Source organism: Brassica rapa, chromosome A09, assembly GCF_000309985.2.
Source record: "Brassica rapa cultivar Chiifu-401-42 chromosome A09, CAAS_Brap_v3.01, whole genome shotgun sequence".
Taxonomy (NCBI): Eukaryota; Viridiplantae; Streptophyta; class Magnoliopsida; order Brassicales; family Brassicaceae; genus Brassica; species Brassica rapa.
In genome coordinates, this window is record NC_024803.2 from 9,158,422 (window position 1) to 9,172,758 (window position 14,337).

A 14,337-nucleotide genomic window follows, 5' to 3' on the forward strand; every position below is an offset into this window, starting at 1 on the left:
TTCATTAATTACATCTAATTGACTAATAATATTTGAGATAAATAAATTTATTTATTAGATTAATGCATTTCAAAATTAATATTCAGCTGGAAGTAAGAAAAAATGCATTAGAAATCTAAAACAACACTTTTTATGCAACAAAAAAAACTTAAAATGACATTTTTTAAGAAACAGAGGGAGTATCAGCTTCTTCAATCAAGTCTCTTGAATTCTTTTTCAAGTTTCAAAAATCCTATCAATCAATCGTTCTTGATCTTGAAATGCTATTGGTGATGCTCTGATTAACAAAAGCTTTAAATTGACAATATCAACAAAAAAAATAACGGTTACTTACCAATGAATGATTAACAGAGATTAATTTAAATTATTTTTAAATTAAAGGATAAGGAAAATTCAAATGATACATTTTTATTTGTAACAAAAAGGTTCATTTAAACAATACAACAACATGGGAACAATAAAACAAGAAAATACAAAAAAAAACACACACACACAACAACTTTCTTTTGGTTTGATATTGTTTTTAGTGTTTAGGAACCGTTACCTTAACAAAGAACACTGTTGGCAGCATCTTAAGCTTTAACTCCAGTCTTCTTGTTTGGCTCAAACACAAACTTGATGAGAGATTCTTTGATAGACAACATCTCAGGGAACTCAGTCTTCAACTTAGTGGCATCAAGCTCGTTGTTACTCCTTGGAGCCACAATCACTTTAGCTTGTTCCTCCAATGTGAAGTTCTTCCAAGTGAAGCTCGGGTCAATGTACTCTCTGTACATCTCCAAGATCTCGTTGTGGCTCACGACACCCGGGTTTGTGAAGTTGTAGATCCCGGTTAAGTTCCTCTTTGCCATATCGATCGAAATGGGTAGGAGCTCGTCGAGTATGGTCATGGAGTTTGGGATGTCTACCACCTTCTCATACCGAGCAATCTTGGTGATGAAGTTTCTAGGGTTTGATAGATCCGAAGAGATGGGCATCCGCACTCTTAGCGTGCATACGTTTTCATAGTTCTTGAGCAACTCCTCCACCTATTATTGCATTTCAAGAACTTAGCTCAAGATATAAGATCTAATCTGAAGTAATTGAATAATAAAGGGACTGAACATGTGAATAATAAAAAATGAAGAAACTCTCACGAATCTAAAACATTGAACTAATCTACATCCTATCTGAAGTAATCCAAGATCTAAGACTTAAGCAATCACGCTTATTAGAATTGAATCAGCACATTTTTTTGGATCAGAGAGTAACTAAATAAAGAATCAGACAAATCTAAAGTAATTACATAGTTAAGGGAATGTAAATGTGAATCTACATTTGGAACATCGAACTAAAACTAACACCTACATTTCATCTTAAAGCCATTTGGGCCTAACTGCACGTTTTAAAACTTATTTAATCACACGAATGGGATCATAAATAGCTAAAATAAAGAAACAGATCCAATCTGGAAACTCTCTTAAATAAAGGGATCGAAACTGCAAATATCAAAGAGAAACACTCACCATAGCTTTGGTCTTAGAGTAGAAAGACCCAGTGAAGTTAGGAGTATCCTCCTCCTTGAATCCGACACCCGACCCGAGAGGATGACCCGAATCGTATTCAAATATACAACCGGTGGCGTAGTTGATCAGAACGAGTCCTTTCTCTCTGCAAATGTCGGCGAGAGTCAAGGTCCCGGCGACATTCGTACGGATGGTCTCGACCTTGTGGGACTCGCACCAGTCGACGTTGGGACGCCCGGTGACTCCGGCGGCGTTGAAGACGTGGGTAGGCTTCACGGTTTCGATGTCGGCGACGATGGATTGACGATCTTGAAGCCGACCGGATCCGTAAGTGTAGGAGATTCCCTGAGCTTCGCAGAGTTTGCCGAGAAGTCCGCCGATCCAGCCGGTTCGACCGTAGATTAGGAAGTTGAAGGACGCGTTTGCCTCAGCACCCATTCTTTTTTTGTGTCGGTGATCGGAGATTTTGCCGGGGAGAAGGACAAAGAGAGAGAGAGATTGGATCTGAAATGGTTTTGTGTTCGCTAATGTTCTTTTTATCCTATGTTCCGGAGTTCACATATTTAGTTTTACAGCCCTGGATTTTCTCTTTTTGACATTTACAACCCCAATAGATTAAAACATTTACCAATTTGAATCCTTTTCTTGGTCAACAATTTGAATCTTATTAAGTTAATAATAATTAAAAAAAAAGAATCGTATAGCACGTTGAACACGTGGCTAGGTGGTGCTGACGGAAAAAATGTATCAGGGTGTTGTTTCACTTTTATGGTAAATATGAGGGGGTAGAGATAATTTTCAAGATCTTCAGGTTGTGTGTTAAATTTAAAATTATTGTTCGTAGAAGTTGATTTATTTTTAGAATAATGTATTTGTTGTCCCTGATTTTAGACAGATCTGTGAGGTCGGTGGGACGTGAGAAATTGTTATTTAACACAAAGGAGATTCCACTGCATTGGAGGTCTAGATTTCAAATATTAAACGTCCATTAATCTTACATATTTCTTTGTTTCCAAAAATAAGATTTTCTAAAGTGTTCACGCTTATTAAAAATTTAATAAATATTTATAATTTAAATTTTTTTTCTTTATTATACACTTTTCACCAATGAAATTTAATCAATTCAAATATTTTCATTTAATGTTTCTTAAAAGTATAAAAAAATACCTTAAACATATAGAAAATCTATTTTTATGGAATAAGTAAAAAATCTAAAACATCTTACTTTCGGGAACAGAAGAAGTAATATTTGGGGGTGAAAACTAATAATCTCGTTTTGTAGTCTGTATAAAATATAATTTTACTTTTAACTGTTAAAAGCATGGGTGTTTTTTTTATTTGATTCTAAAAGTACGTATCAAAATCTAGCTTTTAACTGTTAAAAATGTATTCTAAAACATTTTTTTAGATTTGATTTTGATCCATGTCTGATGGTACGTTCTGGACCTGACTGAAAATCTCTTGTAATCATTTGTTTCTATAATCTGCATAATTTTGATTTTTTAGGTTTTGAACCTCAAACCTTTTGATGTAGAAAACATTAACGAACTTTTAGTCAAACCGCTGGACTAATGGAGTTTCCAAACTATTAAAATTAAAATATAAAAATAAATATGTTCATATATATATTAATTTTTAATTTAAAAATAAAAAATATTATATTAAAAATTATTATTTATGTGCATGGCGTAAGAAAACTCCTACTCCTACTGATACATTAAATATTCAAAACGTTTGTATTTGCTTGAACAAATTGGTAACTAGGTAATAGAATTCGTCAATGAATTGGCAACCACTGATTTACAGTAGTATTTGAGAAATTATACAAAACTTTCCAATTATAGAAAATAATACCATATATGGTAGATGTAATTAATACGACATAATAGATAACTCCGCCATATATGATGTTAACTTTTTCTATAACTGAAAGTTTCTATATTTATTGTAATCGATTTGACAATGAAACACCTAAATCTATGGGATATTTAACACATCAATATAGAACTCTCAATGTACAAAACCCTCCTAGCCCTTAAATACCATACGTTTCTATTGAAAATATGTAGGATAACCTCTCGTTCCAGTTAATTAGTTAAAACTTTTTGTCAACAGTTAACGATGCGATGGTGGTATAGTGTGAGTTATGGATTGAGAAGCAGCTTAGATTTGAAAACATCCCACTAAATTCAATCGTATGGTTACACAGATATATGTTCATTGCTTAACGGCCATTTAAATATTCAGAAAAAATGTTTTTCCAAATGTTACATTTTTTGTTAGAGATTAGTCTATATCTTTTTATAATTTCGGAATACTCTCATATTAATCGAAAAACACTTTTGTCAACAATTAATTAGCATCAATCATGCGAGTCTGAGATTAAGGAAATGTATATACAATTGGGCTCTCTCAAGAGCTAGATATACTTTTCTATATATAAACAGATCGGATCTTCTGTCTGAATCGTAGTGGACAAGTGATGGGATTCATTTAATGTCTTTGCTAAGATCCAAATCTCAACCTCAACTCGAGAGGTTCTTTTTTACTTCAAAAGTTATCTTTTATATATTTCTAAGTACAGTATTTCACACAAATCTCATAGAGATCTACAAACTCAATTGACCGCCTATGTAGCCAAATTTCCTTAAACCAAATATTTGCGCAGTTTTGGCTTAAGGAAACGATTGTCAAGGATCTCAATATAAGTCCATGTCGAAGATTAGTAATAATTATATTTAAAAACTACATCAAATTTTCATCAACTATGTGAACTCTTGAAAAAGAACCCGAAAGAAAAATGTAACGGTAACTTTTATAAAGTCAATATTATAATATTAACAATGATCGAGTGCACATGAGTCTGCAAGTTAAAGTACGAATAGATCTAAAAACTAAGATTAAACTAATTCATTGTTTTTACCAAAAAAAAAAAAAAACTAATTCATTGCTAGGGGGAGGAAGAAGATGAGCGAAATAATAAAAAAGAACTAATTCATTGTTAGTGACATTTTGTTCATATTATCAAGTATGATATAATACGTTCAAACTAATCAAACCATGACTAAATATTTCCAAATGATAGTCCAGTCAAACAAGAAAGCAAAATCCACAACGAGTCCGGTTACCACAGTATATTTTTGAATACACAGCAAAAAGTGAAAGAAGATGAATTACGATAACAGCAAGTAAGCACTCAAAGCACAAATCATGTAGTGGTTGGGGACTCATCAAGCCTTTGAGTGTTCTCTCTCACGAGTTCGCAATATTTTATTTTCTTCTTTTCTGCCACTGCTCCTGGTGAGCGTGTGTGAGCTTTACTTTTTGTTTTCTGGCTGCCATGCTTTTGATCTAAGGAATAGATCTCTAGCTGGTGGTTGCGGAGGTGAGCGTCTGGATTCTCTGTGGCGTAGATGTGTCGTCTTCGGTTTCATGCGCTGACTCTTCCATGGCGCGCGATGTTCCTGCTGCTTTGAGTTTCAGCGATCTTCTGTTGATGTTAGATGACGGCATCACGGGGTCTCTCAAGCTTCGGTGGTTTGGGGATGGCTTAGAGAGGTTGGTTGTATGATGTTGGAATGGTGGGTTTTGCCATTTGTCGGCCGATGCTCCTGTGAGCGAGACAGATACGTTGAGGATGGTGGTTCCCCTCTCTAGTGTGTTCTGTCTCACCGGAGTTGGTTTCTCGTCCCCTAGGCTTGTATTTTTTTTCTCTTCCTCTGTTTTTTCTCTTTACTCTCCTTGTGCTTTAAAGATAAGCCCAATTTTTTTTATGTTTTCACTGTTTCTCGGTCGTTAATGATCAGCCGGATGTTACTGTTCCGGTGTCTTATTTTGGGTTGATTTTATGAATATACATATTATTAAAAAAATGTAGTGGTTGGGATGTAATAAGCTAAATAAGTACATGATATTAATGAACACACCTCGTTATTACCAAATAACATGAGCTGCATATATCATGCATGCATGGTAAAGCAATGTAATTAGTATGAAAATATTGTGGCAATTATACTACTAAGTAACTAGAGATTAGTGTTTGCGCTTGGACTTCAAGGAAGTGAGGGAGTGAGAGTTGCTGTGCCAATTCCTCTTTCGTTGATTAATAAACCAATTGTTGATTTGCTTCAACTGTAATCCGGTCTCCTCCACCAATTTTGCTTTGTCATCTTCCTGTTGAAATCACAATTATTTTACATTATATACTTTGTTTTAGTTAATTACATATTATAGTTCTCAATTTCTAATTTTGTTTTGTATGATTATGCTAATGCATATGAGGATTTATTATGAAAAAGACAACACTGCAAGCATTTGAGTGTAAATCCAAGTTGAGCCCGATTGTTTCTTTGCGTTTACATTACATGAAAACGTAAACGTAAATGCAAAACAAATAATTGGACCTATATATTTTTTGGTATAAATGGACCCATATATGTTTGTTGGTTTGGATTATTGATCTGCTATGTAGATTAATTAAAAGAAAAACTGTTAAACAGGCCGGTTCTTACCCATGGCAACATGGACATTTGCCATGGGTCCACAAATTTTTTTAATGTTATTTTATGAATTATAAGAACTTATTTCACTATATTAGTTTATCAAATAGTTGATGAAATTATAATTTTAACCCAAAAAAAAAATGTTTGTTGGTTTGTATAAAAAGATGTCTAGTACTCACAGTAGGGTAAGGCCACTTGCAATGTTGCTGCCACCAATTTTTCAATAAAGTGGTTGTGTCCCCAGGCAATTTTCCAGCCCTTCTTTTCCTCATTATCTCTTCTCTTACATCTTCAATTCTCGATTTAAAACCCTTATCCAAATACGAATAACAAATTTAACTAGAAAGATTCGATAAAAAAAAACATAAACGTATTCCAAAGAAAAAACATAAACGTATATTATTGAGACTCCTAACATATAGCTTACCTGTTTGAGTTCGATTTTAAGTTCTTGTCTGACTCTTTCCATAAGAGATCTTTCCGATTCAGTCGGAAGCAATGGACCAAATCCTGTCATGTCGTGTCCGCCGTTAAAATCAACTCCGGAATTATCGGATGAGAAATCCATTTGAAGATCGTCCTCGTCTTCGGACATCGTCGCACCGGACCCTTCTCCTAATGTCACTCCTACGGGAATAGAGAATGTTTAAACGAGATGTTACTACAGGCTACAGCAGTCCAACTAGTAGATTAATATTTAGTTATGTGTTTTCTGTTTTTTTTTTTAATTTTTTTTTAAAACTTTTTATTAAAAGATATTTTTCGGATAGCAAAACAATTTATATAAAAATTATCTTTTTATTTTAAATTATTATTTTTAGAATTAGGACAATTCTTATTATTATTAATTTTAATCAATTATCTAATCAAAAGAATTTGAATCCGTTTATATTTTTTTGACTAATTTATATATTTTATTTATTAAGAGTATAAACGATATTAACCGCTTTAACTTTTAACGTGATAGCTCTGTTGTGAAAAATCACTTTGCAAATAATAGTATACTAGGTAATAACCCGCGCCTTGCGCGGAATGTGATTATTAGTTTCGTTATTTTTAATAAAAAAGACAATATATCTGTTTAATCTGGATATTGGTTAGGTTTTACGTTTTTTTGTTTTTAATCTTCTAAAATATAACTATTATTTTAAATTAATATTCATTTTAGTTTATTCGGTTAAAACATTTGATTTTTTGGTTTTTTCGGATAAAAACCTAAAATTAATATTATATGTTTATTTTCATATTATGAAGTTTAGATAGTTGTCATGTCAAACCAATAGTTTCATATTATAGTTTTTAAACAGATAATAGTTTAAGAAAAAGAAAAGAAAATTATTAAGACAAATCATTTCACTACAATTTGGTCGGTAGTGAAAGAAACATTAAGAAAAAATATTTCAACTTTCAAAAAAATTAGATACTTCAGCTGTGGTGAATACTTAGTTATAAGATGCTCACATCAAGGTGCACATGTATGTTTATGTAAAAAGTATATAAAAATAGTTGAAAAATATATAAAGATATTGTTAATTAATATTAAATGACATTTTTGTTCAGAATAATACATGAAAGATAAAATTAAAATTTATTTAAAATAAAAAAGACCTTGACATTAGTCATTTTTTCATCAAAAGAAAATAAAATTATATTCGTAAATAGGGGTGGACACATATCAAGTATCTGGATATTTGGAAGCATTCTTGTCAATTCGATCTTTAGCCACCTAGATATTCTGTGACTCCGATATCCGAAATGTTTTAGAATTTTAAAGAATATCCGATTTGATTCGTAAATAAAATAAAATTTTAAAAATAATTTAATAATAACATTTTATTACAAAAATAAAACATTATATAACCTTTTAATTCTAGTACCTAATATAATAAATTTATATTGTAAAACTGATATAAAGTATAATATATATAATTCTTTTCATATATGTATATATATGCATATAACATATCGAATTAGATATATGTTCCTAAAAATATTGGTATTAGTGATTTGCTTCTTTTTTGGATATTGTATTTTAGTATTTGATTTGTTTCGTAAAGTTTCAAATATCAAGATTTTTTGGTTCAAATCAAAACGGATAACAAATCGAATCAAAATTTATGAATATTTTGCTCAATTTTATCTGTAAACAATAAAAATAATATATATATAGTTTGGCTTTTGATTCGTTATCTATTTTTATTCGAACCAAAAAATACAGAGTTTTATTGGAACTATGTATGTGAATTTTATATTAAAAAATCACAAAGTACATAGTGTGAACACATTTATGACTATAGTGTGAACGCGTTAGCATATTTATTATCAAATCATTGTGAGACTGCCACGTGTCTATTATAATGTGAATGCATTTATTACAATGCTTCTCTTTTAATATATAAGGGATATTAGAATAATCATATAAAATTAATCACAAATCATATCTTCTATTTAATTGTGAAAGCTAAATTCTTCATGATCATCTTCCGACACATATTTTAATTATATATAAGTTTTATGTCTACCGGTTGTTCATATCTGGTATTATCAGCGAGAACCTTTAGTTACCTAACTCAACTATTTGTTTTAATATGGCCCATATATTATTGTATGTGGAAGCACTTTAAACTACTGATTAAGGTTTAAATACTTTTACATTTATGTATAAGGTTCGAATTTCAGAGGTTCCAAAGTATTGTAGGCAGAACCGTTCGTTATGGTCATTTGCTGCGAATAGAACTTGTCCATCAAAGATATCATACATGCAGAACCACTCGTCGATCCAAGTGTTTTTGGAGAGAGCTTCATGGAATCATTATCCGTAGAGCTATTTATATCGTGTATGTTGTAGATAGTTGATCATCATATATAACATAATTAATGATTATACGATGATATATGTGTGGTACCAGTGTTAAAAAAATATTATTCTACAAAGGATTAATTTTAAATCTTGTTGATTTTGGTATCACCTGAATGGTTTATACAACATAATACTAATTATTATAAATGAACTGGCTCTTGTCCCTGCCCCAAAAAAATTAAGGGTTTAGGCCGAGAGGCGAGAACTTATTGAATTAAGAAAAAAACTAGTAGAAATGAATATATAGTTTCTAATAATATGTTATAGTCACACGTGTATATATATATATATATATATATGAGAGAGATTTACGATTTAAATGTGAAATTTAAATTCACATTCTTAATATTTCCCATATGCAAATAAATAAATTCCAAAAGTTGATAAATTTTTTAATATTGTACAGAAATAAATAGAAAATGTAGGAGAAGAACCTGTGAGAGAGTGGAGGTTGTTCTCAATTTCACGGCAAGCCATCACAGCTTCGACGGCATGAACCCTCACGTGTTGTTGCAGCTGTTCTTTGAAGCTACACAATATCATCACATATTGTGCCTGTTTCCAAATTTTGTTATTATTTATACCAGCATAAATGTGTATATATATATTAATGCAGTCATCCAATTCATAACCATTTCCATATATATATATATATGCAAATTACTTCCAAAACTATAGTTGAGATATCAATTCCACTTTAATGCAGTTGCAAATTTTAGTATGGAGTAGAAATCACGGGATTCAACCAACCTGAGAAATCGAAGCTCAAATAGACAATTTCAATTTAATTACAAAAATGATATTTTACATTGAGTCGCTACTCTAATATGAATTGAGCACGTAATCATCGTACCACATAAAGCTAAAGACCTATGCGTGCGTGTATAATATATGTGAAAATTTGGTGAAGATACATAAATTTCCATAATTAATTCACAAAGTTTAACTTTTAATAACATCACTAGATTTTGATCCGCGCTTCAGAAGCGCGGGTTTGTTGAATTATAAATAAAACACATTTTGATATGAATTAGTATTTTGGGTGTTATACATTATTATGTTACAAAGTTGTATATATCGATGAAAAAAATTTATTTAAACTTAATTAGTTTATTTGAGATTTTGAATGTACACTTTTATGTAACTTTCTATCAGACACTTGCATTTTATCCAAACCTAAAAAATTCAAATCAAAACTGACACTGAAATACAAATTCAATTTGTGTCCAGATCCAAGACAAAGTACCTATTTGGGTATATTTTTGGACATGCAGGTTTCGGTTTGGTCTGATTCCTATCTGAGAACCGATCGGCTACCAAAAGTACCCAGATTTTTTTTTTGTATCTGGGTATTTAAGATATGTTTTCGGTATTATGGATATTTTTAAGTTAAAAGAGTAAAGCTATAAAAATTTTACTTATATTTTTTGGGTATTTGAATAAAAATTTGGGTATTATTTAATATTTAGTTTATATTTTGGGTAGAAAAATTTGGCCGTTTAAGGTATTTGACTATTTTTGGGTATTTGTTTGAGTTTTCGAAAAAATTATATTTCAGATATTTTTGTGTGTTTCAGATATTTATAGTATTTTTGTATCCTAAATATCCAAAATAACCCGACTCGTCATATACCCAAAAATTATAGTTATTTAAATTATTGATGTGAATTGATTCGAACCTGAAAAGAACCGATCTGAATCCGAACTGAAAATATTCAAATACCTAGTTGGTCTAAATGTCTGGAACCCGAAAGGAATCATTCCATACCTGGTCCGAAACCCGAATACTAAAGCGTACTCTCTCTCTCATACAATTGTGCATTTTATAAGAGTTATTGTTAAGTTGATGAGATTTAAGATTTACTTGGCACATTTTTTCTAATTTAATATTGCAATCTCAACAATAATATAAGAACATAATACAAAACCTTTTACATTGTCAACAATGTCTGCTATAATTTGCTTTTAATAGTGTTGATATTGGTATATCATTAATGGTAGATGTTATAAGTTGTAGATACTATAGGTAGATACGTTTGGTAACCATTAAGCATTTTTATATGTAGATAAGATAAGTGGGTCACAAAAAAAATTGAAATTAAAGAAGATATTACATATATTTATAAATGTTAAAGAATATTATTTGGTTGCTATATAGTAGGGGTTGGTTATAATATTTGATTGTATATAATAGATTGGATTAAAAATGAAATGGTCCAAACAACATTTTATAAGTAGATTTTTCAAAACTGATTCCCTTTTAATAGAATAGATTCACACATTCAGATTCAATTCACAAAGATCTTGTAAAACAATCCACAAAACAAATAAAATACGTTTTTAAAATATAATTTCACAAGATTTATTAATTTATAGCTGCACTCATAGTTAGTCCACTACCAATCATTAAGAAATTTTATGATGACACAAAAATTTCCATGAAAATTAACAAACTCTACATATTGAATTTCACATTTAAATAATATAAAAGTAAACCACTAAATCATTGAAAAGCATATTAAAAAAATTCTTGAAACATGTTTTCAAACATTGGTGGTCCATCATATATCAATCTTCAAACAAAAACAAAGACCAAAAAAAGTAATAAATAAAACAATTAATCAAACAATACATTAATTTCTACAACAGTTAGTAAAATCGACGTACCAAGAAATTGTCGAGCTCGTGACGATCATGATGCGAGAATCCAACGGGTGTGGAAGCATAAGATCGGAGAAGATGTTCAGAGTGAGAAAGCTGAGCTTCAATGATCGGAAGCTGATCGATCGGAGTCGCTACTCTCAGACATGCCACATGTGCAGCCAATAATTGCTCGCACATGGTATGTGACGCTATCTCTCCTTTCATCTGTCTATTTTGCTCCGCTACCAAGACTGCGTCTCCATCTCCTCCACCTACTGTGGCTCCGATCATACCTAACGCAGCTTCTTCCATATTCATGATCGAGGTCTGAGCTAGTTTGTCCTGAAAACCCTCGTTCCTGAACCCGATTTTGTGTATACGATTAGCTCACAGAGTCACAGACGGAAGAGAGAGAGAGAGAGACAGAGATACTGATCGGAAGAAATCAACGTATATAAAGTTGTCGTGATTTCTTTCCCTTTATTTTTTATTTATATTAACATATATATATATATTTTAAAAATTTTAAAGACGTTCCTAACCGAAACTCATGTCTTTTTTAGACTATGAATATATAGATTATAGAGTGGGTGGGTTTAAATAATTTCTCCGTTACATGATATTTTCAGAAGAGCTATTAGCTCCAAATTATTTAAACAATGTTCTAAAGAGCAAAAAACAGCAATGTTTTGGATTTTGATCCGACCGAGAGGACTTGTCCGACCATTCCATATTAAAATGTTCCTAGTTCTGATTAGCTTGTACCAATTTTTAAAATTCTTTTAAACATTTTGTACAGTTCAAACCTAAATTTGATATATAATCCCTCATTTTCACAAAAAAATATCATTTTAGACACATTTCACATAGATAAAGAAAATGATAAAAAAACTTTTATATTTTTATTAATTACACGTATCTAACCAATAATATTTAAGATCCATAAAATTAAGATCAATGTAGTTTGTAATTAATATTAAGTTGTAAATAAGTATAAATTATATTAAAATTATAAAATGATATTCTTTGTATAACAAGAAAAAAATGTCAAAACAATATATTTTATGAAACAGATGGAATACTATTTACATCAATAACATTATATAAATAGGATAAAGCACACTACATGTTAATCTGTTTGTCATTGTATTGGAACTTCATGAATATATATAAAATTAAGAAAAAGTAAATGTGTATATTTTTTTACCCTTTTTTCAAATGTATTAAGAATACGTATTCTTCACTGATTTATAAATTTTTTGTCATTCTCTGCTAATAATAATATTATTTAATATGATCTAAATTAGTATCAATTTTATAACAAGGCTATTAATTTTTTTTGTGAGACTAAGATATTAGAATTATGAACCCTATTAAAAATTAAAATAAATTAAATTATAAGAAAAGATGCGAAAATTGTTGGATGGTGTTTTTCTGTCTAAATATCTTATTAACGTAAACATGGAAAGCATTTGAATATTGTCTCAGTGTAGAAGATAAACTTTTTGGTAAGAGAATAACTATGTATATAAATCTGGGATGCCTTCTTGTGAAGTCATTGACATACAAACTTAATTCAGAATTGGGTTACCTGAGTGTTACTGTTTAAAGGCTACATGCCTAAGTAACTATATAGTTATATCTGTTCTATTAAACAGTACTATTAATTTGGTGTTATTTGTTAAGTGGGTGTAGGAGCATTAGGTGTGTCTACCATCCCTGTCATTAAAGGTAGGAAGATAATTTCTTTATCTTACATTTCTTAATTTTCAACTAATTGTTAAGTTCAAGTTGTTGAATCACTTATTAGGTCTGAAATCATTGTCAAGACAAAAAAACGATGTGTTTTTTGCAAGGTTTTGAAAATCGGACCGGTCGGTCCGACCGGTTCAACCGTGAATCATTTAATATACCGAGTCTGGGTTGAGTTAAAACCCGGATTGAAACTGAACCGTCAAAACCCGGTTAAACAGGCGATTCGGGTCAATAAATAAACCCGGTTCAGTAAAATAATAAATGTAACTGCATTAATTTGTGATGTAAAAATGGTACGTTTTTTTTTATTGAAAAAAGGGTACGTTTTTATTGGATTCTAGATTCTTACCATTCCATTTGAAATCCACAATCATTTCTTTCCTCTTTTAATTTTTATTAACATTTGTTTCCTTCTTTTGTAAATGTAAATGTTTCTTATTTACATTTGTTTCCTTGTGTTTTCTTGTCCAAAGGAAAATTAGCCTTTGTTTTCTTCTTTTCAATTATACGCACTATATGTTTATATCCATTGATGGTTCATTTTATTTTAACTTATATATAAAAAAATATAAAGAATAGTGGTCAGGCGCAAAACAATAGTTAGTGATCATAAAAAAAATTTATTTAATATTTAATTATATGTTTCTTTACTAATACTAAATACTAGGTGATAACCCGCGCCCTGCGCGGAGCGAGGAAATTATTAATGTATTATAAATTTTAATATGTAGGTTTGGTATCGAATTGCTCCACTATTTATATCAACACATCACATAGGTTTTTTACTCTCCACGCCAAATTGAATAGACGATCACAATATTAATACTCCTCTTTAATCCCATATATTACACTTACCTTATTTGGTTATTGCGTGATTCAAATTGGCGTGAAATATGTACTATCAGATGCGTGTTGGTCAAGCGTAAATAAATCAGGAATATTCTTATTTTGATTAAGGTAATGATTTCGATTATTTGTAATTTTGTTTCCTTTTATATGCATTACATTATTATTGTGTTTCTTTTGAACTTTGACCAATTAAGCGATTTGAAATGTTGCATAGAAATGATCA

At 30.5% G+C, this 14,337-nt stretch overlaps 2 protein-coding genes across 4 annotated transcripts; both read right to left on the reverse strand.

The window, feature by feature from the left end:
* Window positions 1-354: 354 nt before the first annotated feature.
* Window positions 355-2,028, reverse strand: LOC103838351 (bifunctional dTDP-4-dehydrorhamnose 3,5-epimerase/dTDP-4-dehydrorhamnose reductase). Of its 2 annotated transcripts, XM_033279476.1 has the most exons (3): window positions 1,506-2,028; window positions 564-1,028; window positions 355-533 (listed from the first exon to the last, which is right to left on the reverse strand). In XM_033279476.1, exons 1-2 carry the CDS (start codon window positions 1,941-1,943, stop codon window positions 573-575), a joined length of 894 nt encoding a protein of 297 aa, XP_033135367.1. In that variant the 5' UTR covers window positions 1,944-2,028; the 3' UTR covers window positions 355-533; window positions 564-572. The 2 variants fall into 2 exon arrangements, with proteins under 2 accessions (XP_033135367.1, XP_009113029.1); XM_009114781.3 differs by having other exon boundaries at window positions 355-1,028.
* Window positions 2,029-5,366: 3,338 nt separating this feature from the next.
* LOC103838352 (homeobox protein HD1) lies at window positions 5,367-12,065 on the reverse strand. Of its 2 annotated transcripts, none has more exons than XM_009114782.3 (5): window positions 11,535-12,065; window positions 9,302-9,422; window positions 6,435-6,634; window positions 6,187-6,318; window positions 5,367-5,678 (listed from the first exon to the last, which is right to left on the reverse strand). In XM_009114782.3, exons 1-5 carry the CDS (start codon window positions 11,826-11,828, stop codon window positions 5,538-5,540), a joined length of 888 nt encoding a protein of 295 aa, XP_009113030.2. In that variant the 5' UTR covers window positions 11,829-12,065; the 3' UTR covers window positions 5,367-5,537. The 2 variants fall into 2 exon arrangements, with proteins under 2 accessions (XP_009113030.2, XP_009113031.2); XM_009114783.3 differs by lacking the exon at window positions 5,367-5,678 and adding an exon at window positions 5,825-5,942 and having other exon boundaries at window positions 6,150-6,318.
* Window positions 12,066-14,337: the final 2,272 nt, after the last annotated feature.